This window comes from Saccostrea cucullata, unplaced genomic scaffold (genome assembly GCF_032062105.1).
Source record: "Saccostrea cucullata isolate Sc308-1 unplaced genomic scaffold, CSIRO_AGI_Scuc_v1 ctg2237, whole genome shotgun sequence".
NCBI classification, from domain to species: domain Eukaryota; kingdom Metazoa; phylum Mollusca; class Bivalvia; order Ostreida; family Ostreidae; genus Saccostrea; species Saccostrea cuccullata.
Genome location: NW_026938099.1, coordinates 27,729 through 53,718, shown reverse-complemented (window position 1 = coordinate 53,718; position 25,990 = coordinate 27,729). Strand labels below are relative to the sequence as shown.

At 31.3% G+C, this 25,990-nt stretch overlaps 1 protein-coding gene across 2 annotated transcripts; it reads right to left on the bottom strand.

The window, feature by feature from the left end:
• Positions 1-283: 283 nt before the first annotated feature.
• Positions 284-25,220, bottom strand: LOC134249432 (uncharacterized). 2 transcript variants are annotated; one of them, XM_062731785.1, is made up of 12 exons: positions 24,921-25,220; positions 19,551-19,651; positions 18,194-18,349; positions 16,300-16,427; positions 15,409-15,550; positions 9,265-9,366; positions 8,795-8,935; positions 8,341-8,456; positions 7,566-7,700; positions 3,683-3,866; positions 2,229-2,331; positions 284-747 (listed from the first exon to the last, which is right to left on the bottom strand). In XM_062731785.1, exons 2-12 carry the CDS (start codon positions 19,597-19,599, stop codon positions 366-368), a joined length of 1,638 nt encoding a protein of 545 aa, XP_062587769.1. In that variant the 5' UTR covers positions 19,600-19,651; positions 24,921-25,220; the 3' UTR covers positions 284-365. The 2 variants fall into 2 exon arrangements, with proteins under 2 accessions (XP_062587769.1, XP_062587770.1); XM_062731786.1 differs by having other exon boundaries at positions 2,229-2,328.
• Positions 25,221-25,990: the final 770 nt, after the last annotated feature.

The window sequence follows — 25,990 nt, the reverse complement described above, 5'->3', positions numbered from 1 at the left end:
ATATGCACATAGTTTTTTTCTTATTTTTAAAAGGGTCTTCAGTGGGATAAATTCATAACACCGTATTAGGTCCCTAACTGACTGTGTAACTAATAATATAATTCTAGATATGTTTAATTTTGTTTAATAAATAAAATAACGACATGGCGTGGAACCTAACACTAATACAGATATACGTACTTTAGTATGCTGGAGTTTTTATGCACTACAATTGAAGCTGTACTCTGTAGATAAACAATTTTCCTTCCTTGAAATGTTTTTTGAAAATATTGTTTACTGCCCTTCTAGTTTATTTTTTGTATGATTTTTTTTTTGCTTTAGAATACTCATTAGGAAAAATTATGTAAACGGAACTAGCAACAGTACTAAGTATCATTTTGAAAGTCTGCTTCACCGTAAGGATTATCAACAATTCCCTGTAGCTCAATTCCTCGTGTAAAAGTGGAATAATTAGATTCACTTTCAATTTGAAGATGATTATAGATATCTTCGTCCACATTTTTGTTTTGATCATTATCTCTAAGATGGTCATAGTGACTCTCTTCTTCAGTGTTACACGTAAACCTTTCTTCCTCCAAGTTACTGTTGTCTGCCAAATCATACGTGCATTCCTCTAAACAGTGTTCATCTGTTTTGTTCTTAATTTCAGCATACTGAGGGCTGGAGAGGTTTTTGTCAACAACACATCCTGATGAGAAATCTTTTTGTGACGCTAAATTTCTTTTTCCTCGTAAATTTTGCTTTCTTCTGCATAAAATATCAGAAACCGAAACTATAATTGAGAGATGGCCTTTCTATATAAAATAATTTTTGCAATTAATAGGCATACTTTCATCTTAAAATGAAAAATACCTTTCAAATATAGGATGCTTATTGCATCAGAATACACATAAAATACTTAGTAGTAGGAGTGATATAGAAAGCAGTGTTAAGTACAACTAGGATACCTATCTTAATATAATTAGCATTCTATATATAAATTACAAAATATGTATGATTTTTGAGGATACTTGATGCTGATTAAGGTGTCTTTTATTCTATTGTTTTTTCTGTGCTTTAAAATATTCACTCATTTGTAAAATGTATTTATTCCTGTGCATTATTTAAGGTAGGATTCTTCTCTGGTTTCTGACTAGATGGAATATTCACCGTACATTTGTTGATATGTCTTATATATTTAGATGTACGAGATTTAAAAAACTATATTTTTCTTTCCTCATCACAATTATACAACTTTAAATAGAAATAGTAAACTGCGTTTGAAAACTACTAGGGACTATATTTTTGGCGGAATGGTGGCGTATGAAAATATCTTCTTTTCTGCCTCTCAAAACTATTATGGAACATTGAATTTAGTTATAATGTTGACGCAATCAAAGACTAGATGAAATTTTCAAATGTAAGTTAAATTAATAATAAGGGACTAAAGTTTCAAAATATATCAAATAAATAAGATTTTTCAAACATAATTGAACTATGTTGGCTTTTAAATGCTTCAAATCTAAGTACAGATTTGAGCCAAAAATCCGTAAAAAGTGTTATTTCTCTCTTAGTAAACGATCAAAACTTTTAGTTTTTGTATCATTTTGTACCTTTATGTGACAACTTTACTATATGTGAAAATTAGAAAAGGTTAAACATAGGAAGCATATAAAAATAACTAATAAATCCTAAAAATTTAAGAAAAGTAGAGGTAATTCGGATTAGCAAGTATCCATTTTATTTAAATTATCTATGTCAATTTGGTAATATTATCTTATAGGCCCTATATTGTAGTATCTATTTATGCAAAAAGAAAAACATTCAATCTTTTAAATTACAAGTAGGGATTGCATGATTGGAAACAGTAATTTTTTATTCTTCATGTCTAGGAAAAAGGTAATGACCTTGACCTGACCTTGCCTCTAATATTAAACGGTCAAATTTAATCTCACTGATACCATCACTTAGTGATTTTGTCCTCTTGAATCTATGAAAATTTCATTAATTTTTAAATACAAGAAATGTGAGAAGAATCCTACCTTAAACCTTTCATATCAGTTTTTTTCATAGTTTAATGAGGTGACTCTTTCGAACGAAATATCAGAAGAATGTAATGGGAAAAAATTCCCCGTAGATACAAATTTAAGTAATGATGAGTTCTTAATATTTTGCTTTTACTTGTACTGATATCAAATATGAATGTTCTATTGGGATTCATTCATCATTAATTTTTTTTCTCTTCATACCTGAGGAGTTTGATGACAACGCACATTAAAAATGCTGAAATTACAATAGCTAATACAGGAGCTACAATCTTGATCAAGTCTTCATGGCTTCTATCTTCGTCTTCTAAGACAAAAAACAAATTAAAATTTTCAGTTTTTTGCCTGTCTGCTTTTATCAACTCCCATGTCTATATAAAATTAAGACTAAACTTATAATTATATGACCCAAATTAAGGACATACAAGTAAATAATCCGTTTTTACCGCGAGACAAACTCTGAAAAAAAACAAAACATTTTAAATTCATATCCTACGTTAATTTTCTATAGTAGCATTGAAATACTAAGAAAACGTAAGAAATTTATTCCTATTTTCAAAAATACATGTATACAGACATGTACCTTATTTAATAACACATATCTATCAGCAGTATATTTTGAAGCTTGTCAAAAAAAAAAAAAAAAAAAAAAAAAAACTCACTTATTTTCAAAAGAAACATAGCTCGTGAAATTATATTACTCACTCTTATTTTCATGGTGCTGAAATCCATATAATTTTTTTTCCGATTAACTTTCCACTCACGAATCAGTGTTCTGGTGATAGGAAGTTTAAAACTTATTCTCCGATAGGTACTCATGAAAAATAAGAAATCTACAGTACCTCTCTAATATTGTGATTACCCGATATTAATGTGCTTCCTCATGGAGATTAGCAATAACATTACGCAAAGTATAAAAACTGCATTAAATTTTGACCAATATGATCAATGCAAATTTCATTTAGAACCAATCGCTGATTGATGTTACCTTCATGTAAATATATGTCCTGTGTTTAATACGAATTTCAAAGAATCCTTGTCCCGAGGACATAGTACCTTACTCCTCTTGTGCACTTATTCCCGCCTCTTAATTTTTTAGAGTTTTTTTGTTTTGTTTTTTGGTCTGTTCACAGATGGTTTGTTTGTTTTTAGATTTATCACTGTTTTCTATCTTTACTTACTCCATTGAGGAAGACTGTTAGTTTTACACACCTTTAGGCTACGCATAAAGGGCACCATTGTGTATTAAAGACAACTGACATTATTCTAAAGAGTATCTGAAAATGATAGCAGTAGAAGAAAAATAAACCGCCAGACATTGTGCTTTGGTACAGAGTTTTTAAAGAATAATGAATTATTTTTTGCAACTACAAACATATCAACGGGCAATTGACAAGTTTTTATCTTTTACCTGTCTATTAAGGTAGGACAAAGCACACATGCAAATATGGCATTTGCAAAAAGCCGTGTATTTATTGCCCAGTATGCCATAAACAGTTTATTAGAATCATTTCGTTTATAAAACTGATCAGAATGTAACCATTTTTTTTTCAGAATCAATAACGAAAAAACTATATAATTAGGCAATTTCAATTATAAAACTTATTATGATTAACGATAAAACATATATTTTGCATACAATAAAATTTCATATGCACCTTTTTTGTTAGTTGTAAATTCTACCGTTGTTGTGTAATTATTCCAATGCATTGTAACGTTCCAATTGATATCTTTTGTTTTATGTTGATTCATTGTTGTTGCTGCATATGAGGATTGGTCTGTTATGACTGTTGATTTACCCTCAAGTGATATATTAAATGAAGTGTGCGGGAGAACTGTGGTCTGTTTAAAGGGAAAAAGAATAAAAAGTTTTTAATAGTTAATTTTCACGTAACTTTTCTATCGTCACTTCACTTACTTATACAATATACCATTATATACTGAATATGGATGTTATGCCCCCAGTTTATTTCATTTGCAAGAGCATGTTTTAATTATGACATTTTATAACAATAAAGAATGATACTAGGAAATCAAGAATTTCGTAATGTCAACGCTAATTTTGTTGTCGACAGAATAACTTTTTATTGCAAATTCGATCTATCGTTAGTTAATTAAATGTTGACTGAACTTTTTGTTCAATGTACCTATAGCCCATTTTTTCACATTGAATTGACTATAGATTTCCCTGATTAACTGATCGTAACGAAAGGCACAACTCAGGTGTGGCCTTTCAACAGGGACCCTAATGTAGATTTGCCGCAACTTCCATGGAATTCCAAGGCATATTCCATGGGATTCCATGGAGTCTTTATTCCGCAGAATTCTTAGGAATTCTCCGGAGTATTGGGATGGAATTTTTTTCGGAATGATTTGGAATTTTGAATCTAGCCTGGAAAAGAGCGGAACAATGCCACAATGGAAATTTGCGGAGGAAATCCGTGGAATTCCAGGATATTTGTAAATCTAAGGAATTCCATGGAAATTCATGGAATTCCAGGATTCCAAATTCCAAATACATGTACAATGAAAACTGAAATAATTAGTGCCGCATAATTACAAAAGAAAACTTAATACCATCAAAATTTTTCATAGATCAACTCTATATTTTCAAAATAAAAAATTCATTGTTTCTTTTACAATGTTTTTTTGAGACAAATATTGCCTATACTCTCAAGTGTACAATCTAAGCACATTTTTTATATGTATTCTCACTGAAAGTATTTTTACATCAAAGATTAAGGTTATTTACAAAAATATCCACAGAAAAATATGATTACTGGAGAATCACCTTGGTTAAATTAATGATAATCATGTTATGATATACATGTATTTAGTAAACTCCAGTCTACATTTTCTAAAATAAGAAGCTAGTTTTATTAAATGACATTGGCCATGGAATTGAAGAGGCCATTGAAACCTCAACAGGGTATACATTTACAATGAACTGCCAGTGGCTTATGTACTGGTACAAAGTTAATGACTAGAGTGACAAACACATGTATTAAATGCAAAAAATATGTACTACACAACTATTTTGATACAAAGATCCCATAAAATCAACAGATGCTATTTTCCCCCAATGTACGTGCCAAAGATCCCGATTAATGAAGATCCAAAACTGCTGACGTGTTTGCAAGAGAATCACTTCCTCACTGATATCCCATGATAAATGGTCATGTTAGAGGGTTGACAGATAACTGGTGTCAGGGACGGATTCACTTTCAGTACGAAGGCTCAGAAAGGTGGATGTTGATAATACCCACAGACACTTCAAACTTTCCTTGCACAATTTCTGAAAGAAAATATGACCATTAAGATGAATCATTATTGATATCCATATAAATACTAGCATATGACAAATAATGAACTAAAGCTATACAAAACAATAGAAAATAATTAAGAAATCTGACCTTTTTGTTTTTTTCCATACAGCTCTTCTCCTTGAGAGCATCCGGATTCCTGTAAAATGCATGTATACTTCATAGTAGATGATTGCTATTTGATCTAAAATAATTATGCATGCCTGTGCAGTTAGCATGTTTAGATTACCTGTCAAAATTCATTGTTTTAAATTATTAGAATAAGGAATTTAAGCGTGTTAAGAATATAAACCATTAAATTTTGTTTCCTTGGCAAAGTTGCAATATTTTTTTCTAATCTAATACTAATAGACATGGATTAATAAAATCAGTGTTAGTTTACTTGATTTGAATGATAATTTGAGCTAGTTCTCACCATATTCACAAGCCTGGTGATTGATTGGCTAGGTATCTACATCCACCAAGTTATCAAACGCCAGCGCTTTGGGGATCTCAGGCACAATGCAGCAACTATAAAATAATTAAAATAAAAGCTGAAAATGATCATGAACATGCATTAAAAAATATATAATTAATCACCTTGTACATCATACTCTGTAAATATTATCTTGAACAAAGGAAGGTACAGGTAAAATTCTTTACATCAGTTCGATCCTAAACGAAGAAATTCGGGTTAAAATCCATGATCTTAACGATATGTTTAGAGTTGTTAAATAACTATTACAAAATTAAAATAGTGCACTAATGATTTCACCATCGGGCAGTTTATGTGTGGTGCCCAGACTAATGAACAGTAGCAGAAGCGTTCTTCATATAAGGGCACATAAAATACTGTACAATATTGTACCTACCGGGTCTTAAAATGTCTTCATCTTCTTCCATCCCAAGCTAATCATGATTCCCCTGTTCTAGACGGGAGGTCAACATTACCGCTACATTGCCAAAAATTTCAACTCATTACCGCTACATTTTGTCAGATTTTCGACCGATCATTACCGCTACACTTTTCCGGCAAAAAACAACTCATTACCGCTACATACTGAATCAGCCAAAAACAACTCATTACCGCTACATATCGCTTTAGCCAGGTATGGTTCGGTATATAAGTTCTAATCAACAAAATTCACTCACTATCTAATCAGAATGAGTACATTTATATATAAATAACTCTGCAGTCGAAACTAATTATTTAGCGTCATCTGAACACTATGGCCACCATTGAGAAGTTTGTTACAAATCGAGGGAATGTCGGCTTACTTATCGATGGTTATAAATTTAGAAAAAATTTCAAAATTGTGGAGATGCGTTAAAAAGAGTTGAAAAAAGTTGCAAAACAGACCTCGACGAATTATTGGTTGATTTGAATAAAAATACCCCATCCTGTTCAAAGTCCTACTTTCATCTCCCCGTGGTGAGCAGGGGGAACGGGTCTTATGCATGTACATATATAGGTTGTACTGTACACGCATAAATGGCTGGCTAACGAAAGAGGCAATGTAGCGGTAATGTATACTTTTTTATGTAGCGGTAACGTAAGGTTTTCTGTAGCTGTAATGACTATGTAGCGGTAATGAAAATTTTGAAAATGTAGCGGTAATGATACGCACCCTTCTAGACACTCTCTTTCCAACTTTCCTTCTGTGCAACATCAACATGGCATTTGATATTTTTGAATTTCGGCGTGTTGTTTAAATTAATTGTTCATCGAGCCCGACTTCGATCCCGATGTTATTGTACTATTAGTCGACAGTTAAAAAAATTCTAAGTAATTTTCCACAGTTTTCCAGTGCAGAAAATGGCTAAGTTTCTCATTTTATCATTTTTCCCAAAGAATTCCACTACTTTCCATACCAAAAAATGTCTAAGTCCATTTTTTTTTTCAAATTCCAAAATATTCCATAAACTTTCAGACACACTTTTCGAGTTTGGTATAGAAATGATTGTAATTCCATGGAATTCCAAAACTTTTCCAAACCCTTTGGAAAATCTACATTAGGGGAATCATCACTCATTGATCATGACAAACTGATCATGATCCCACTTCTGATTTTGAGAGATCTTTGTATGCTCGGCTCACAAGTGATGTTGTATGATTCGACTTAAAGCAGGAATAAAAGTATTGCACAAAAATGTTATTTTCCTATAGTAGACTATCTTGTAAAATCAAGTATCATTTATATGCATGCTGTAACACATTCTTTTTGAGTTTTAATTTTACCTCACTGTTGAGATCTGTCGTCTTTGGTTGATTTATTAATACTGTAATTGACGTCGGTATCCAATTTTGTTTGGGGAATGTGTTTGTTTTCCTTTTATGTGTTGTGCTCACAGCAGGACGAGAGGTAAATATGGTCTAGAGAATGAACAAAAACGATTTAAGTTTTTAAAAATTTAAATTGTAATCTTTTACAAGAAATACACTAAAAGTCTTTCAGTAACTCTTGGATACGGTTTCAGGAATTAACGACGGAAATGCCGGACTTGTGAATGAGAATAGACGTAAAATCTCAGATGTTAAATGAAGCACAAAAGTCTTGGTTGTATTTTCATTTAAATTATTTATCAAGAATCCTATGCATGGATAATTATCCAAAGAGAACAAATTAAAAAATTAGAATGCACAAACCCTGATTAATAGGAAGATCTTCAACCAGCATTTTCATATACTTTCTAAGAATTTTTAAAATATATATACAAATAATATTTTTAAAAATCAAGTAAATTTAACCTTTGTTACTTGTTTGAACACTTACCAGAACCGTGCTTAAACATGGTTGCTGATTTGAATAGCATTGCTTTTTACTTGTAAAACCAGATCAATTTAAAAAAGAAATAACATATCATGTTGTATGTATCAAAGTTAAACTCTTTTCGAGACAGTCATGTCCTCTTTTATATCAATTAACAGAATGATTTTCAGATTTAAAATCTAGGATTTTCAGATTTAAAAACTAGCACTGTATGAATGATGTAAAATCAATAAATGATCATACTTTTGAACAGAAGACTTTATCTACATAATTGTAACAGTCAACAAATGAACATCCATTAATTAGACACTGTTCACAGGAGGAGATCTGGCTTTTGTCGAAGTCGGTAAGCTTATTACCTGCAATCGTAAATTTTTCATACGCTTTAATTACTATCTAAATAGGAGTGCCAAACGTTATTCAAAAACAAATCAATTTAAGTTTCTAACTTGAAATGAAACTTTTATTTAAGGTTCATCGATACTCTGATAAGAGAGATAACTCTCATTGACTTAAATGTCTATTATTCCTTAATAAATATGCCTAGTTGAAATGTCTTTTTGTCGACTTTTGCCCCACAAGCTTTAATTGTTTGTGTTTTACTTACATGTAAATACATTTATTTCGGAAAATTCTTAATGTTCAAATAACATTTCATATGAGTGAGCAGAGGGTTTATGAAACTTATGAAAAAAACCTTGATCAAAACGTGTATAAGTGTGCCTTGTGAATACTATGCAAGTGGATCTGTCTTCTAACGGTCCTTTCAGCAGATCCCATATTTTGAGGAAAGCAAAGGTGAAATCATTTCCTAAGGCCTTCTTTGCATTTTTTTTCTCTGGATAAAAAAAATGTGGAAAAAATATAAAAAGGCAAACACATGTGTCTATAGAGAAGTTCACAAAATCAAGGGAAAATAAACTTTTATCATCTAGATAATGTTTGTTACACCTTATTCAGAGACATAGAAGAAACTAAATAAATTTTATTTTTATAAAAAAAAATGTATATAAATTTTGATTTATTTTTATCTACTAAACATAATCATAGACAGGTATAATTTAGCGAAAAATTAAATATTTTTTTTTATGTGTGTTAGTTTTTTATCTTATGTTTATAATAAATAATAATAATAAAAAAAAAAATTGCGGAAACTATATTTCTCACCTGGAATTTGTCTTTCATTTATGCGATTTAAATGTATTTCACAGCATTTATTTGTTTTATTACAGTTTGATGCAGGAATTTTGATGTCCTCTTGAATAACAACTATATAAAGGAGGTAAATATAAGTTATAAGGAATTTAAAAGGAAAATTTATGCATAATTAGATATATTGGATAATTGGAAAGAAACATCAAAATGTAAAATGTAAAATTCTTGAACTAAGCCATTGTTATCTGCATTTCTCAATTACTTTTTTCTGTTCGATTTTTTGTTTCATATAATTGAATATTATACACTTATCCGCTGGGTGCTAGTAGGATAGCTCTTTTATCAATTCTGCGACAGAGAACTATTCCCTGAGGGCTTGCCCGAGGGGAATAGTTCCTGTCAAAGGTTTGATAAAAGAGCTATCCCACTGACACCCAGTGGATAAGCGTTTTATTATACTGATGTATAATATAGTTCCTGAGGTTTGAATTTTTTGGAGTAAGATAATTCTGCAAGAATAATCTAAAATCCAGATGACGTCACAATGCAACTGAAGTCATTATGACATCATCAGTTTAAAGATTTATCGCTGCATGGAAATCAAAATTGGCGGTAACAATTGCATGAAATTTTTTTCGAGGGTGGATAGCAAAAACTATACCCCGGGGTATAGGTTTGCTATATGGGACTATACAGGATAGTTATTTTACCCTGTGAACTTTATATAGGAAACATTTTAACCATAATAAACCATTTTAGATAAATATTTTCTATGTGTCCGTACATCTGTTTTTCTGAATCATTCTTTTATCCAAATTCGTCAATTTATGATAGATATGGATTTTTACTTTAATATTTAGCTTTGCAATTAAATGATAATTTCTAATCAAAGAGTGTCCGTCTGCTGTCTGTTTCTGCTTTGTATCGACTGTAAATATTTCACATTAATTTCTTCTTCTCTAGAACAACTTGACGAAAGTATGCAAATTACCTTGTTTAAGAAATTTACTTCACAGATTCGTTAATGATCTTGTTATCCTTCAAGGGGGAAACGTAGTAGCAAGTGGGAGTTAATGGAATCTTTTTTGTTTCCTTTGGGGGTTCGGTGGTTTGATCGCAATGGGCAATTATAATTTAACATTTGACAAATTACATGTACGTGCCGGAAAACCGTTTTTTTTTTTCTTTAAGAACAACAAATCCATGACAAGTCATAATTATGTTCCCCAAACGAAGTTGGGGAACATATTGTTTTTACTCTGTTTCTTATTATTATTATTATTTTCCTTCTTCCTGGGAAAATCTTTTCCGCGAGTGATCTCGTAAACTACACATCCGACTTAGGTGAAACCTTTTAAGGGTCAGTAGGCATGTTATGTAGATTTGCGGAACAAAGGTCATTTCGCGTGCACGTGCTTGCAAGAGCGTGCACGTGCAAAACGTGAAATGACCAATATAATGGATATAGCCGAATCTTTTCTATTTCTTGATGAAAAATTTTGAAACTCATAATATAAGGATATATTAGTATTATAGACAATATGACATGGTCAAAATAGCAAGATCTCACGCGCATGCACATGCACTTCGCTCTGATTGGCTGAAACTAAAGTTTCAATATCTTTATTGTTTTTTTTTAATAAAATCCTTTGAAATTTTGAACATAGTCATGCAGTAGGATATCCTAAGCACGACATATAGCAATTATCATGAAAACACGTGCATGCACGTGTGCTGCGATCTGATTAACTTAAGCTTTAAATAGCTATAACTCCCTTGGTTTTCAACCAAACAGGATGGGATTTGGAACATAGATAGATGTAATGGACTTCTACAAGAAGGTATGGTCAACATGCACATGCATACACGTGCGTGTACGTGTGCTGTAATATGATTGGCTGAAACTTTAAACAGCTATAACTCCCTAGGTTTTCAACGAAACGGGGTGGGATTTAGAACATAGATAGATGTAATGGACTTCTATAAGAAGGTACGGTCACCATGCTCATGTATGCACGTGCGTGCACGTGAAATGAGTAAAATCAAAAATACTCTTAGATGAGTGTATTTTTTAACAGTTTTGAATTAAATACTTTAATATTTAGTATATTAAAATATATAGATTGTTTAGACAAGATGATATGGTCATTACACACATGCATTCACATGTGAATGCGTGCAATGCTAAAATTTGAATGAACTTGGTACACTTTTGGGTAAACATTGTTAAAGTCTCAAATGCATAGGGTTTGACTTATTTAATGAAGCTTACATGGAATATGGCACCAAAAGGGATATGGGGAGCGTTTGGGGAACATCTGTAACGGTCCCCGTTACAATTAGCACTAGTTAATATGGACATATCCTAAGATTGTGTACATTCAAATACAGTACCGATCAGACCCAACCTGACACCCAAGCAGTCTTAGAAAGCAGTCCCCGGGACTGCTTTGGGACCGCTCTGGGACTGCTGTGGGACTGCTCTGGGACCGCTGTGGGACTGCTCTGGGAACGCCCTGGGACAGCTCTAAAAAGCAGACCCAGCAGTCCCAACACTCCCAGCTGTCCCTGGGACTACTTTCTGGGACTGCTTTGTTCACTCATGTGTGAAAAACGTTCTGAGTGACAGGATTGCTCCGCCGCCTTGAGTATTCTGAATTTGCAGGCTCCCAGTTGGTTTGTTTACTTGCCGCAGAGAGGAGTTTAAACTATTAAAAAAGCAAGAATTTCTTACAATCTTTTGATAAGTAGAGATTAAATTCTATTATAGTTAATTAATATTTTCAGAGACTGTATATTTACACAAATATACATTAGTAGTTAGAATATTTCTTTAAATAAAGTTATTAAATAAGGAACTAAGGGAAAGATTTTTATCCCTAAAAATAAACTACAGGTTTATGAGAAAAAATATCAACATGTAGGCCTATCTTATTATTTAATGTAAAATTATATTCACTCAAAATTTGCATTAGCACTATTTAAAAAAATCATTACAGTTAGATATGATTTTTAATTGAAAAGTTTCATGTTTTACGAGTGCCACGCTAATAAAGTATTCCATGCAACCCTCAAATAAAGCCTAAGAATTTATTAAATGACCATGAAATAAAATCATGCTACAATTCTTCCATAACTTAAACAATGTGAAACAATTTGAATAATTATTCGGGAATTTATTAATGAATAACCGATAGTTTTTAATTTGTTAACAAGTTATCAAAAGAGTACATTTATTTCGTAAACAAACAATTGAAAATACCAGGAATTGTGATTTATTTCTTTTTTGTTTTGCTTGTGTTTACCTGGCCGATTAATGTTTATTAAATGGTATCAACACCGGCGGTTTCAATTCCCTTAGGGCCTGGGCAGAAAATCAGTGTATATGTTATTTGGGTATACGTATCAGCGTTTCACATCATTCATGCTGGTCAAGAATGACCCTAATTTCAGTCTACCGGTATGTAAAGCATATGTACAATTAATAAATGCTTTGTGTATGCATTTCTTTCAGGATTAATTAATTTTGAACATAATCTGAGGCTTCCATTCTGGTGATTTACGTATGTACATTCTAACATTTACAAATAAAACACTTAAAACTGAGTATAATAGACATAGAGAATTTAACAATTATATAATTAAATTGACATGTCACTAAAAATAATCATGACTGAAAAGTAATACCAGTACTTGGCAAAATTAGCAAAGAATTTTCTAAAAGCCACAAAAAATTCCTTTTGAGTATCCCGATAGTATGGGAATTGGCCATATAAAGATAAGGTCTATTTAAAGCTTATTCTTACTGTTGGAAAATAATTAATTCACGTTTAATTTTCTGTATAAAAAAAATATGGGAAACAGTATAATCACAGAAAATAAAGAAATTGAATTATTAATATACCCGATAATGGTGGTTGAATATTCTTTTCAGTTTAATTCATACGTGTACATGTATGTGTGAAAGACTTCTTCCCTCAATAATATAACTAAAATATTGATTCAATTTGCTTCTATACGTGTACTGTTTATAAATGACCTTCGCTCACATGTAAGGATTCCTGGCATACTACCCACAATCAATTTCTACTGCCTTTTATAGTACCATTGTTTATTGCAAATCTCATTTCTAAGTTAGCTCCGCCCTTTAAATTAATAAACCCCGCCCACTGGGACTACTGGGACTGCTTTCTGGGACCGCTGGGACCGCTGTGGGACTGCTCTGGGACTGCTTTGTGTCAGGTTGGGTCTAGTCGGTACTGTATATCTAACGATAAATCATTGTCACTGGGGTTAGGATAGGGAAAAAGTATCCTTGTTTAGTTTAGTTTCAATTACATTTTTATATCAAGGTTGAGCTAATGATATTTCTTTTGAATTATCGGCCCTACGGTTCTGGTTGGCCCGTAATCAGGGATCAACTGTGATTGTGTAATGTAAATGTCGGGAATTAAATCTTTTACAAAACAGCATGGGTGGTTATTTTAAAAGCATTTTTAATATGAAATTATTATTATTTTAAGCGGATTCAAATTTGATTTAATGATAGTTTCCTTAAACATTATGAGGTCAACATTTTTAACAATCTTTAAGAGGAAATACAAATAAAATGATGAAAAGCAGGACAAAATAGACATGACTAAAGTAGGCACTGTGACCCTTTGGTTCTGTTCATAAAATTAAAATTTCAGTTATCTTGTTAATAAAATGATACATGTATGGTGGCATATTCATGCCATCCACATAAGTTTTTGTCAACATAAGATATCATGTCAAGTCAAGATAAATATCTCGTAAAGTGATGATAACTTTCTGGTTTGTTGTCAAGAACCGACTTTTATCTTGTACAGTCAAGATAAGCTATCGTACTTTTGCGATAGCTATCTCAACAAAACGAGGTAATTTATCTTGTATCGCGATAAAAAGTTATCTCGTCATGTCAAGATAGCTATTGCAACAAAAGGTGATAGCTTATTTTGATTTGACAAGATATAAAGTCGGTGTTTGTCGACAAACCAGAAAGTTATCATCACTTGACGAGAAAGTTATCTTGACTTGTCATGATATCTTATGTTGACAAAAAATTATGTGGATGGCATAAATATGCCACCATATACATGGACTTATTGTTAAGGATATTTTATTGCAATGCACCTGTTTAACATAACGTATTTTGATAACTCAATGCAGTAATGTTTGAATGATTCAAAAACGCATTTGAGGAAGATTAAACAAAAAAAAAACAAAAAAAAAAAAAAAAAAAACGTAAAAATGTAACTGATAACGCGATAGATGTAGCATAGTCGTCAAAACTACCGTTAAGTTGTCGACTATTATCTCCGTATTAATCGCTGTTGGATTGATTGATTGATTGATTGTATATTGTTTAACGTCCCTCTCAAGAATTTTTCACTCATATGGAGACGTCACCGTATGCCGGTGAAGGGCTTCAAATTTTGACCTTTACTCGGCACTCAGGGCCATTGAACAGTGAGGGATCTTTATCATACCAACGCCTGCCGCTGGGCCTCGGTTTTTAAGGTTTCATCCGAAGGACCTGCAACTTTCACTTCAAAGTGCCGAGCGCATGGCGAAGGAACAGTTGCTACCCATTTTTTTATCGACTTACGTCAGTCGCGGCCGAGATACGAACTCACGACCTCCCGATCACGGAGCGAGCGCTCTACCGACTGAGCTACCGTGAACTGTAATCGCTGTTGGAACAATCTAACAGATGAGTAGGCAGTTATTCCCTAAATTGGCTTATCAATTCTTTTAAATGTTATAATATAAGCACAGAGGGTACATGAATGAATGACATAGAGCTGTTATATATAGATATATATAGAAGAGAGGAAAAGTACGTTTAAAATACAAAATATGTGAGTAGTGTTCTCAGTAAAAATCATGCAAAATTTGGAAAATTGAAACTCTTGGATTTTAATCAAACATTTTACAATTCTTCGTAATGATGACATATGAAGTCACGCAGAGTAAACAAAAACTCAATAACAACTGTTGCTATGGAAAATAAAATATTTTGTTTCCATAGCAACCATTTGTGTATAGTGTCTTATGGAATTTAAAAAATACCTATTTCTTAAAAGAATTAAATATAAAAGCAAGTCTTTACAAGCATGACTGGTATTTACTCACTGGACAAGAATATTTTGTAGGACACTTTGTCATCACAGTCTTGTTCCGATGGGAAGCTGCTGTTTTCAATGCAGAATTTACAGTTCCTAAGTTGACTTTGTGGGATTTTGGGAGGTTCATTCAGACAGATGCATGAATTGTTCTAACGATAAATATAATATTTCAGTTATGTTATATGCAAATAAATAGATTAAAGGGTTTTTTTCACTTTAAATAAATCACTTAATACATTTCACAATTTTGACGTTTGCCTAAATCAATTATTGAGGTAAGTGTTATACGTTATTAAACGCATACATATATTTAGGTAATGTCTATCGTATTTAGGCAAGTCAATACCGTTGTTAAAATATTAACGACGTTTCGGTACTCATTTAAGTGAATCCCCAATAGCTTACAATAAGCTAACATACATTTTACTTTGCTTCTTTATTATTATCTTCATTTGCACTTGTATAATGCTAGAATATCGTAAGAATCTTTTATTCAATCAATTTAAACCGTTCGAAAGTTCAAAATTATTATTTATTTATACAAAATAGAAAAAAATCCAATTAAGACCGATAATCAATGAACTACCAATGAAAGATAGAATATGTAAATGAAGTGAAATTAAGAAGGGAAAATAAAAGTCATACAGAAAATCGGTATTTTGTCGCGGAAGTAGCCGTAATCTTACTGTGTGTATATCAGAAAATTTCAAATTTTTCTTTTCATTTAAAAAAAAAATGAATTTTTTGAGCAGCAGTCATATTGAATAGCAGTATTTGTTTTCAGAAATTTGCTTATAATATCCTGCATTTCAAAAAATAATAGAACTTGAAAAATCATTTTTTGATTTATCTTGTCGACATATTTTAGCTGTTATCACATTATAAAATATACAGGAACCTGGATTGCAAACAAAAATGTACTCGGCATTCTCTTAGTACATTTTTCTTGACATAATCCAGCTGATGGAACACTCAGGGAACAATGATTCATTCTTTTGAAAGAAATATCTTGATCAGAGTAACATCCTGCAAAAAAATAGATTCACATTTAACAATAACTAATTTTTTTTATAATTTATTCTGACATAATGGAAAATATGAAGATAGCGAACAGTATTCAAGAACAAAAGTCCATTAAACAATACAAAACAGGAGCAGAGCAAACATGGACCTCCAAATATCAGAGGTGGGATCAGGTGCTATGGAGGAGTGAGCATCTCCTGCCTATCAGTCACACACGCCGTGTGCTCCTTGTCAAGATTGGGAAATAACGGAAAAATCCGTCGTCAATTCAGTGTATAAATAATGGACTAACATTCAATATGGAAACGTCAGTCAGCATATGACTCAGTGTTAAATTGTACTGGCTGACGATGTCATTTACTCGACCATAGAACTTTAGAAATAATGACTTTAAACGAGACGTCTGATATTCTTGTTTCATCAACTTGTTTGTCAATAATATACCTCGTTTTAGAAATTTTTCAAACGTAGAGCATGCTCTTGTGCATTGAATCAACTGAGATATATATACTCTGTATGCAGGTATATTGCTGTATAAGTAAGGGAAGTTGACGATAGAAATGTTAAAGTCATCACGTTTATCATAGAGCTTGGCTTTTAAATTATATTAAACGTCTTTTTTCAAGTAAAATATCCAAATATAAAACAGATGTGTCAGACTTTATGGTATCTTTTACCTCAAGCCCACCGGGATATATGGTATCGACATAAGAGTTGGAATTATGATTGTTATTTGAAATACGTCGTCGATATATCTAAATCTGAAGGTCACAGCCAGTGTTTTCTTCTTTTCACGCATAAGATTTTGCACAAATCCTACATCATATGAATTCAAAAATAGGTCAGCCAATAAAAGGGCGTAATTGGTACCCATGGGAATTCCAGTAGATTGTTGGAAGACCTGGTCGCTAAAAACAACATAGACATTGTCAAGCAGAAACACAAGCAACTAAAAAAGTTTTTTGACTTTATAGGAAAATTGTTTTGAGTAGAATAATTGCAATGTTTTCTTTTTAGAATCATATTTTTATGAACAAATCAGGCCGAAGAATTATACACATTGATACATGCACTGCACTATTATACTTGAATAAAATCCTTTGTAAAATTGAGATGTGAAATAAATCTAATCGGTCATGTACATTAGATTTATTATTTATATAGGAATGGAGGGTAGGTAGTAAAAGTCTCCTTACGTAAATAAATGAAAACAATTTAATCTTGTCGATCACATTACACAATAAAGAATATAAAAAGCTTATCAATACAATTCATAAAATAAATGCACTATTAGAACCTAGGTACATGCTTATAAAGGGAAGGGTATTCATGATCATTTACATCCTTATGTTCTTTTTCTTTTTGAAAACGTTCCCGTTCTCATGAGCTACGGTTGGATGAGCAAGAATATCTGCATTATGATGTTATTGAAGTAAAATAAAAAGTGCACATTTTAGAATTAAATGTGATTGTTGAATGACAAATTATTTGGCAAGTCATCCGAAAAAAAAAAGCAATGACATTTTTGAGGATGAAATTGAGTTTTGAGAATTCATGAGATACATACCATTTGTTTTGTAAATGGTATTTAGAAAATATAACGATGGATGTTCATTTATTGATTAGTAATAAAAGTCAAATACTTTAGTAAAATCAAATAGAAAATGCACGCTTCCTTATAATATAACCCTTGTATGAAATTTATCAATATCGTTTTCAAATACTGCAAAGAAATATTCAGATACTTGCATGGTTAATACTGAGCTTACCCAAATTTCCTATCCAGTGGGAGGTGCGATTATGATATGAAGACCAAAAAGGTGTACTTGGCTTAGGCGGAACATAAGCCGCTAATCTTTCCCCATGTGTATGACATTTGTCTTGGGCTTCAAACCAGGAAAAACCAAACACAACACGAAAACTAGCTAGATAAGTTGAATAAGAAGAAAAACATCACAATTGCATATATTTTTTTTCAAAACTGTCCGGAACAAGAATTTTCTTTTTATTATACAGTGGCAATTAACCATGAGAAAACTCGTCCTTAATACATGTACAATCCAGGAAAACTCAATTAAGGCAAGTCATCCCATTTTAAAGAGAGTTCTTATTCATTTGAAATCATTTTCAAATGGATTGTTTTTATTTGTTAAGGTCATACGCAATATAGTTTAAACTTTATCGAACTTTTCCCTGGAGTTGAAGAGTTCCACTAAAAGAAGGACCCGTGTGAAATATTTTTAATGTCTATATATGGATATGTATATCTCTTGTAAAAAAATTTTGATGAAAAGAATTTGGAATTTATGTTTTGTAATTTTTATACATTTTTTCTTTGAATAATGCAAAAATTTTCAAAATTTGATATCTTTTCAAAACCCCTGGTAACGCAAGCTGGTTTTTTTTGTCTAAGAACATGTAATGGTATTATAAATTTAAATTTAGAATATGTTGAAAAATTATCAGTGGGTAAGGTACATTGCGTATGCCTTTAAGGCATTGTTTCTATCTCAAGATAAGTTCCGTATAAATCATATTAATTTTCATGAAGGAATTCTAGCAATATATAGATAGTATGACATAAGCTGAACATTTTTCCTCACTTAGACTATTTTTCTTTCGATTTCACCTTTACTTAAGTACTCAAGAACGGATCCTCCATTATCTCTGAACGTTGCCTGTTCATAAATGTAAGCAATAATTTGGAGTTTGGATAGGCTACTAACTCGTCAGCTTGAAGTATCAAAATTAAAATTTTCTGAAATATTCGAAAGTTCATTATGTTTCGTGTTTCTGTGATGATTTTAATGTCAATTATTCTAATCGTAATTACACTGTTATTATCGCCTTTTAAAATTCCATTTCTATTCTCTCTCTATATATATATAAACAATAACATTTACGTTTTTTTAAAGAAAATTTGCTTTACACTGCAATTCTCCTTGAAGACAAAGAAAAGTCGTTCATATTATATGTAAAACAATTTTGCATTTATAAAATTGAAAAAAAAATCATAGAACTTTAATCACAATACAAATAAAATATATAATCTTATGTATTAGAGAGAGAGAGAGAGAGAGAGAGAGAGAGAGAGAGAGAGAGAGAGAGAGAGAGAGAGATTGGAACCTGAAAAAATCAACACATTCGTTGTTTGATTTTTCCACAACTGAAACATTTTTACGTGATAAATAGAACACTGTGTAGTCCGTTCCTGTATTTGAAGAGTCCTGTAAATAGAAAAAAAACTGTCTCAAAAAGGTTAAAAGTACACGTCTTCATTCAACAACTGGAAAATTACTAAATACAATAAAATAGATATGTTTATGTTTGTGTATTTGGGGAAAATTATATGTTCGTATGTTTTACTCGTACTGTACCTAACAGAAGGTTCTTAGGAGAATTTTATTTTCTGCAATTCTACCTGAGTTTATGAGCAAGTCTTTTATTATGTACAGTATATCAATATTTCTTTTAAATTTAGATAGGTTTTCTATAATCTTTAATTACGGATATATGAAGTGGGATGAATTCAAATTATTCGGTACCTCTTGTAATTTGCAACGTGTACTTTTCGCCAAGTCCCTTTTAACAGTGGAAAAGACGTGGTTTGTTCTTATTTTCTAAAGGGAGGGGAGATTATTTGATTTTAGCCCTACATCTCAGTCTACTTTATATTTTCACGAATTATTACGATACTATAAATTCAAGGCTTCGACATAACGTTAATTTCACAAAATAAAGTAACTGTCTGTCACTCACTATGAATTCAATCCCTAAGAATCAAAACTCCTTATCCCAATATTCATTTCTTTCCAACTAAAGCACAGGTTATTACTTCTGAAAAAAAGGATTTTTACAGATGATAATTTTAATAAATATTTATTCCATTTGCTTCTTTTATCTCTTTTGTTACACATGATTAAAAAAATGTAGATAAAATCCTCAACAACAGGATAAGGATACACATTTATCATCCATTCTTCTTGAATCCAGGTAAATTTCCGCAAAGTCAGTTATAGTATATTTTGGATGTTTTTTAAGATTTCAAAACAGTTGAAAATATTCTCTTTGCTGTGAAATAGAACTAAAATATTTGTAGCAGATGTTTCATCAAACAAAAATAAGTATTCAAATTAATTGTTGAAAAAAAAAAACTTGATATTTTAAAAACTTGCCTAATCAAGATGTTTGAAATTTTAATCAATACAAAAATTATACAAGATCAACTAGCTATTGTCTTAAATTGGATTGGTGGATAAATCCAAGCGTTTGACTATTCATTTATTCTGTTCATGTTACAGTACAGAAATCTTTGGGTCTTTTTTGCGAGGAGTTGTAATATGAGTTACCTTTCACACAGTTTGAAGATCATCATTGCATGTTTATAGTAGGTAAACCATTTGTACAAAAGAATTTCTATTTCAATTTGCGATGTATTTAAACACATTGACTTCGACTTATATATGGAAGCTGTCGTCAACCCGCAGAGAATTTTATCTCACCTTATATGTATATTTAAATGCGATTTTTAAAAATGTTTGGCATACTTTATATTTATCATAAACGAATGATATATCGTGCTCTTTGAATGAGATACATGTATTACAGGATTTTAAAATTTCAGAAAAATAAAAGACTCTCCGAGTTGTGAATTATTTTAAATGTCTTAGAGGCTGAGATAGACAATATTCTCCTTAACTCCTGTCAGTTAATTTTCCATTCTAGAATTATAATGTGATTAAATATCGCTATTGACTTCCATAGCTGACTCGAACTAATTTTAATGAGATGGAAGTTTTCTGGTTTCCAAGAACAGGAAATCTTTTTAAGCAACACACAGAAAAACATCTTTTAGATACAAGATTAACCGATGAAATCTTATCAAGTATGTATGAAATTATGAAAGGAAGGTTAAGGTTAAAATATATCTATATCTTTCAACTTAAAAATAATACATGTAATTTATATTGATAAAGAAATAACTATGAACATTTGACACGATCTTAATTTTTTTATAATCAATTAACATCATTAAATACATATAAATATAATTAAACTAAATATTTTGTTCTCTACCGGTTTTTTAACGGAAAATATTTTAGGAAACTGATTTAATAAACGAGGAAATTAAATTAATATTGTACTACATGCATGACTGCAAGATTTTATTTTAGTCTAGAAGGAAAAAAAATCAGTATGCTTAAAATTCATGATGTTCAGCAAACTAACTAAGTCACAGTTATGGCTTAATGTTTGTTTTGAATTATATATAGGTATTAAATAAATCAAGCAAAATTTGTTAAGTTTGATTGGTCACACTGGCAAATCCCATGTTTGAATTTAAATTATCAGTGTAGAGTGAACGTCACGTAATGATTAGTGCAAAATAAAATGATACATGTATCATTTTTAAGTTCTTTATTAAAAATTGGTCGTGGGGGGTAAATAGTAAAATTATTTACATGAAAAACTATGCGTTGATTAAAACTGATGATAAAATGTAAACTATTATTAACTATTGCATAATGAAAAAAAGTGTACGAGTCAGAGAAGTACACCACCATCTAGTCAACACGTATATGCTATAAATAGTCCCCGTGAAGAAAATGATTGTTTAATAATTCATTATTTCAGAAATTAGAGAACAAGCTCCGTGATCGGAAGGACGTTTGTTCGAATAACGGTTGTCACGGAGCTAAGTTGGTTAAAATTCCTCCGTCCTCCAAGTGGTCGGTCCTTTGAAGTAAAATTGGTTGGTCCTTAAGCTTGCATGAGACCTTTTAACTGACAAGGCCCCGTGCCCACGTACCTGGCACTATAAAGACCTCATTACTCAATGATCTATAGTGCCAAGTACAAATCCAAATCTGAAGCCCTAAACTTTATATATATACAGTGCCTTATATGAGTGAAAAAAGCTTTTCAAAGTGGGTTAAAATTGGCACAAAATCAACGCACTTTGATTTTTTTTTTTTCAAAGTGAGTTATATTTGGGACACACTCAACGCACGCTCGATCATTAAATACAGGCAAATAGAATTTAATTTGAATAATCACTTTTGAGCAAAATATTTGAGGACACAGATTTTTTTCACAAGGAAATTAATATATTGTCGTACTAGATGCACGTATAAAATGTTATTTTAGTCAAGAGGAAAATAATGACATTGAATATAATATCAACATACATGTATAAGTCCATGATTTAAATGAATAATAAAATGCTCTCTTTGTTTGTTAGTACGGGAAAAAAGAGTTAATTTTTCATATTTACATCTGTATCATAAATCATTAAAAGTAAAATTAAATTTGTTTAAATATTGTTTTTAAGATGAATATGTCATTATAGACATAAATAATCTTAACTGATGTCAAACGTTATAGTCATGAATAATAATAATAATAAAATGCTCTATGTATTTTGTTTTTGTGGATGTAAGAAGATTTTCATTTTTTTTTTGTTTCTTAACATATTCTCGCTTATTTATGATTGTATAAAAAAGTGGTTGTATGAACTGCTCAACAAGATGGTGATGTATAAGATAAAGGATTAAAGTGCTTTAAAAACTAATAACATAGTGATTTTTTGAAGTGATTTTAAATACAATGAATTACTTGTGCAAATACACACTTTACCATTCTTTTGCGTTCACACATATTTTGATAAATCACCGGTATTTTAACATGACAAGGATCCACATCAGCAAATTTGCACGTTCTCATTTGTCAGCATTTACACCTAATAAATTGACAAGTTATTCAAATATTTATATATTTATATTACATATAACATCTGTGTTTGAATTAAATATCTTTTGGCAATTCTTTAAAATGCTTAAGCTCTTTATTGTTGCATTTGATTTTAAAGATACATGTACTGGATAGGAGAAAAATTGAGCCAGATGAATCATAAGTACATGTTTTAACAAAAATAAATATAAGTAGTGTTTGTTACACTCGATAGGTTACAGTGTCGATTCTCATGCTTAAAAAAAAAATAGGTTTTATGATTTAATTTTTTAGCAGTTTTTAAAAAGTCCCCTATATACCAGTATACAGACATGGTAATTTTTGAAATTTTTTTTTGATAATGATTGATGATATTGGTAATTTTTTGATACTTATGTTTTTCTGAATTTGGGATGATTTTTTTTTAAAAAGAGGTCTCTTAACTTATTTCAAATAAGTGATAAAAACAACGCGTAAGTGGAAGTTCGCATCATAAAACTCTAAGGACTGACAATCTGTGCCTAAATACCCTATGAGCAGTATTTTTAGTGAGGATTTAATTTTGGCATTATTAGAGAGGGTGCTGAAATCACTTAAATTGAATATCGCTAAAGAATATCAATTCCGTTTTAGTTGTAATGGCTTCTTTAGTGACCTTTTTAATATCTCTAAAGTTACTTCTTGCTAAAAATTGATACCCATTTTTAAGGACAACTCGCTAAATGTACCCCGTCCACTTATACGGTATACATGTTTGGAATCCACAAAGAGTCATGTAAATCACTATGGCACCATTCAGCTTCGACTCAACGCTTGATGGCGCGATAATGCGATGACGATGGTGCGATAGCACGATGGAGCGATAGTGAATATCGCTCTGTCTTCATTGCAACATTGTCATCACACTATCGTGTCATCGCTATCGCACCATGGCGTCATCGCTCTATCGCCTCATCTTACATGCATTTCATCATTTTCATCGCAACATCGTGTCATAACATAATCGTCATCGCGCTATCGCACCATTACCTCATCACCGTCGAACCATCGCTTCATCTTCATTGCATTATAGCGCGTCATCGCACTACCGACACAAACCTTCACAGAGTATTGACGCAATAGTGTACTGTGTGGCCTATCCGGATTCCATTTAAATAAAGTATAAACTTTGCCAAGATTTGTAATTAATGTAATGCTACATTTACAAATTAACTCACAAAAAATTGATACAACTTACTAGGCATTTATGCAAGAAACCATAGAATGAATTTGATCATGTTGCCTAGCATTGTAAAGTTTAAAACACAATTAGAAACCACTTTAGAAATCACAAGGTGATTAATTTTTTTAATATATTTGTATACATTACGAAAATATGCAAAGTAGATATCTGAGGAACATCTCACCTTAATTTGCGATACATGTATATCGGTCAAACATCAATGAAGCAAAACAAATAATTAAAAGACTTTTGAGTCATCAAGGTAGACTTACATAGCAAAAATATTCTCAAAATCCACTATTGCTTAAATTAAAAGCACATCAGAATTCCTTAAAAATTTGAAAGTGAATATTTCATAAAAAATTAGAATCACAGCAAAATTATAATTTGGCCTGTTACTCTAGATACATTGACATACCATTAATCAGCAAATATTTGCAAACTTTTAAGGAAATGGTGTAGAAAAGTATTCGGGCGAACTGGTAGACAAGAGAGAAACAATTAGACACATATTTACTAAATAAAATTTAGAGAGAAAAATATACCTTTGCTTCCAAACAGTACTGCATTCATGTGTTAGCAAATATTTTCCTGTGTGACAGGGAAATTTGATTGTGGGAGAATTTGTAGCTACATGTAGGTTCCCGCGAACAGGGAAATACTACTTTTGAAATTCTTTGAATTATAGACAGGAAATTTAGCAGATATAAACTAAAATTGACTAAAATTGACTGTCGAACTTAGAGAGCTCTGCTCGATATTATGGGTATTTTGAGCATGGGGGATTTTTATGGTGCTTGTACGTGTTGCGATACGAGATCCTTAAGAGATCACGAGATCTACAAAAGTCTCAAAATCTGCAACATGGGACCTAGGGATCATCGTAGGGACCAATGTTAACGTCCAATCGGATAAAAACTTTTTGTAAAAAAAAACTAGAGAAAAAGCTTTTATCACTGCGCCACGTAGTCTATTTCATAAAATATTACATGTAATTAGAATTGATACTTTCAGTATAGAGTGCAGAGGATAATAATTTTAATAATCATAAAAATACATGTTTTAATGAAATGAAGTTCTTAAAAAATATTCAATTTCTTTAATTTTTATATAAAGTAAGGACACTGTTGTATTGCTCAAGGACATGGCATACAGGTTCATAGTTAGATGCAGACAAAATTTGTTAATGAAGTAACATTTAAACTTACTTGGCACTGATCAATACTGATTGATATTTCAAACAAAATGATTCACCCAGATGCGCAACTTTGCCGGTACAAGATGATGCAATGAATTTACTAAATCGATTTTTTTTATTAATTTTCCGTATACCTGAACACATTCTGTTATACAAATTTCGGAATAATATGTTGAAAAATAATTGTAAATGCTTGTTTTCTATATGTTTCTCAATTATTTGCTCTTAGATATTCAAATTCGCATGTGTTTGGGAAGTTAATACATGTACTTTAAATATCTGATAGATTTGGCTTTTTTTTATTGATTATCAGACTAATTGTGTTAAATTTAAATAAAGGCAAATAACATATTTAAAAAAAAACGAAGGGTTTTGCTATACTTTTACATTCTTTGAAATACAGTTAATTCTAAGAAA

Excerpts from the sequence above, each read along its gene's own strand:
- LOC134249432 (XM_062731785.1), bottom strand. The coding sequence starts at position 19,599 with ATGTTTCAGTTGTGGAAAAATCAAACAACGAATGTGTTGATTTTTTCA. Across the intron at positions 18,350-19,550 it reads GAATGTGTTGATTTTTTCAG|CTAGTTTTCGTGTTGTGTTT; the intron begins GTTCCAATCTCT and ends CAACTTATCTAG. Across the intron at positions 748-2,228 it reads GTTGTCATCAAACTCCTCAG|AAGAAAGCAAAATTTACGAG; the intron begins GTATGAAGAGAA and ends TATTTTATGCAG.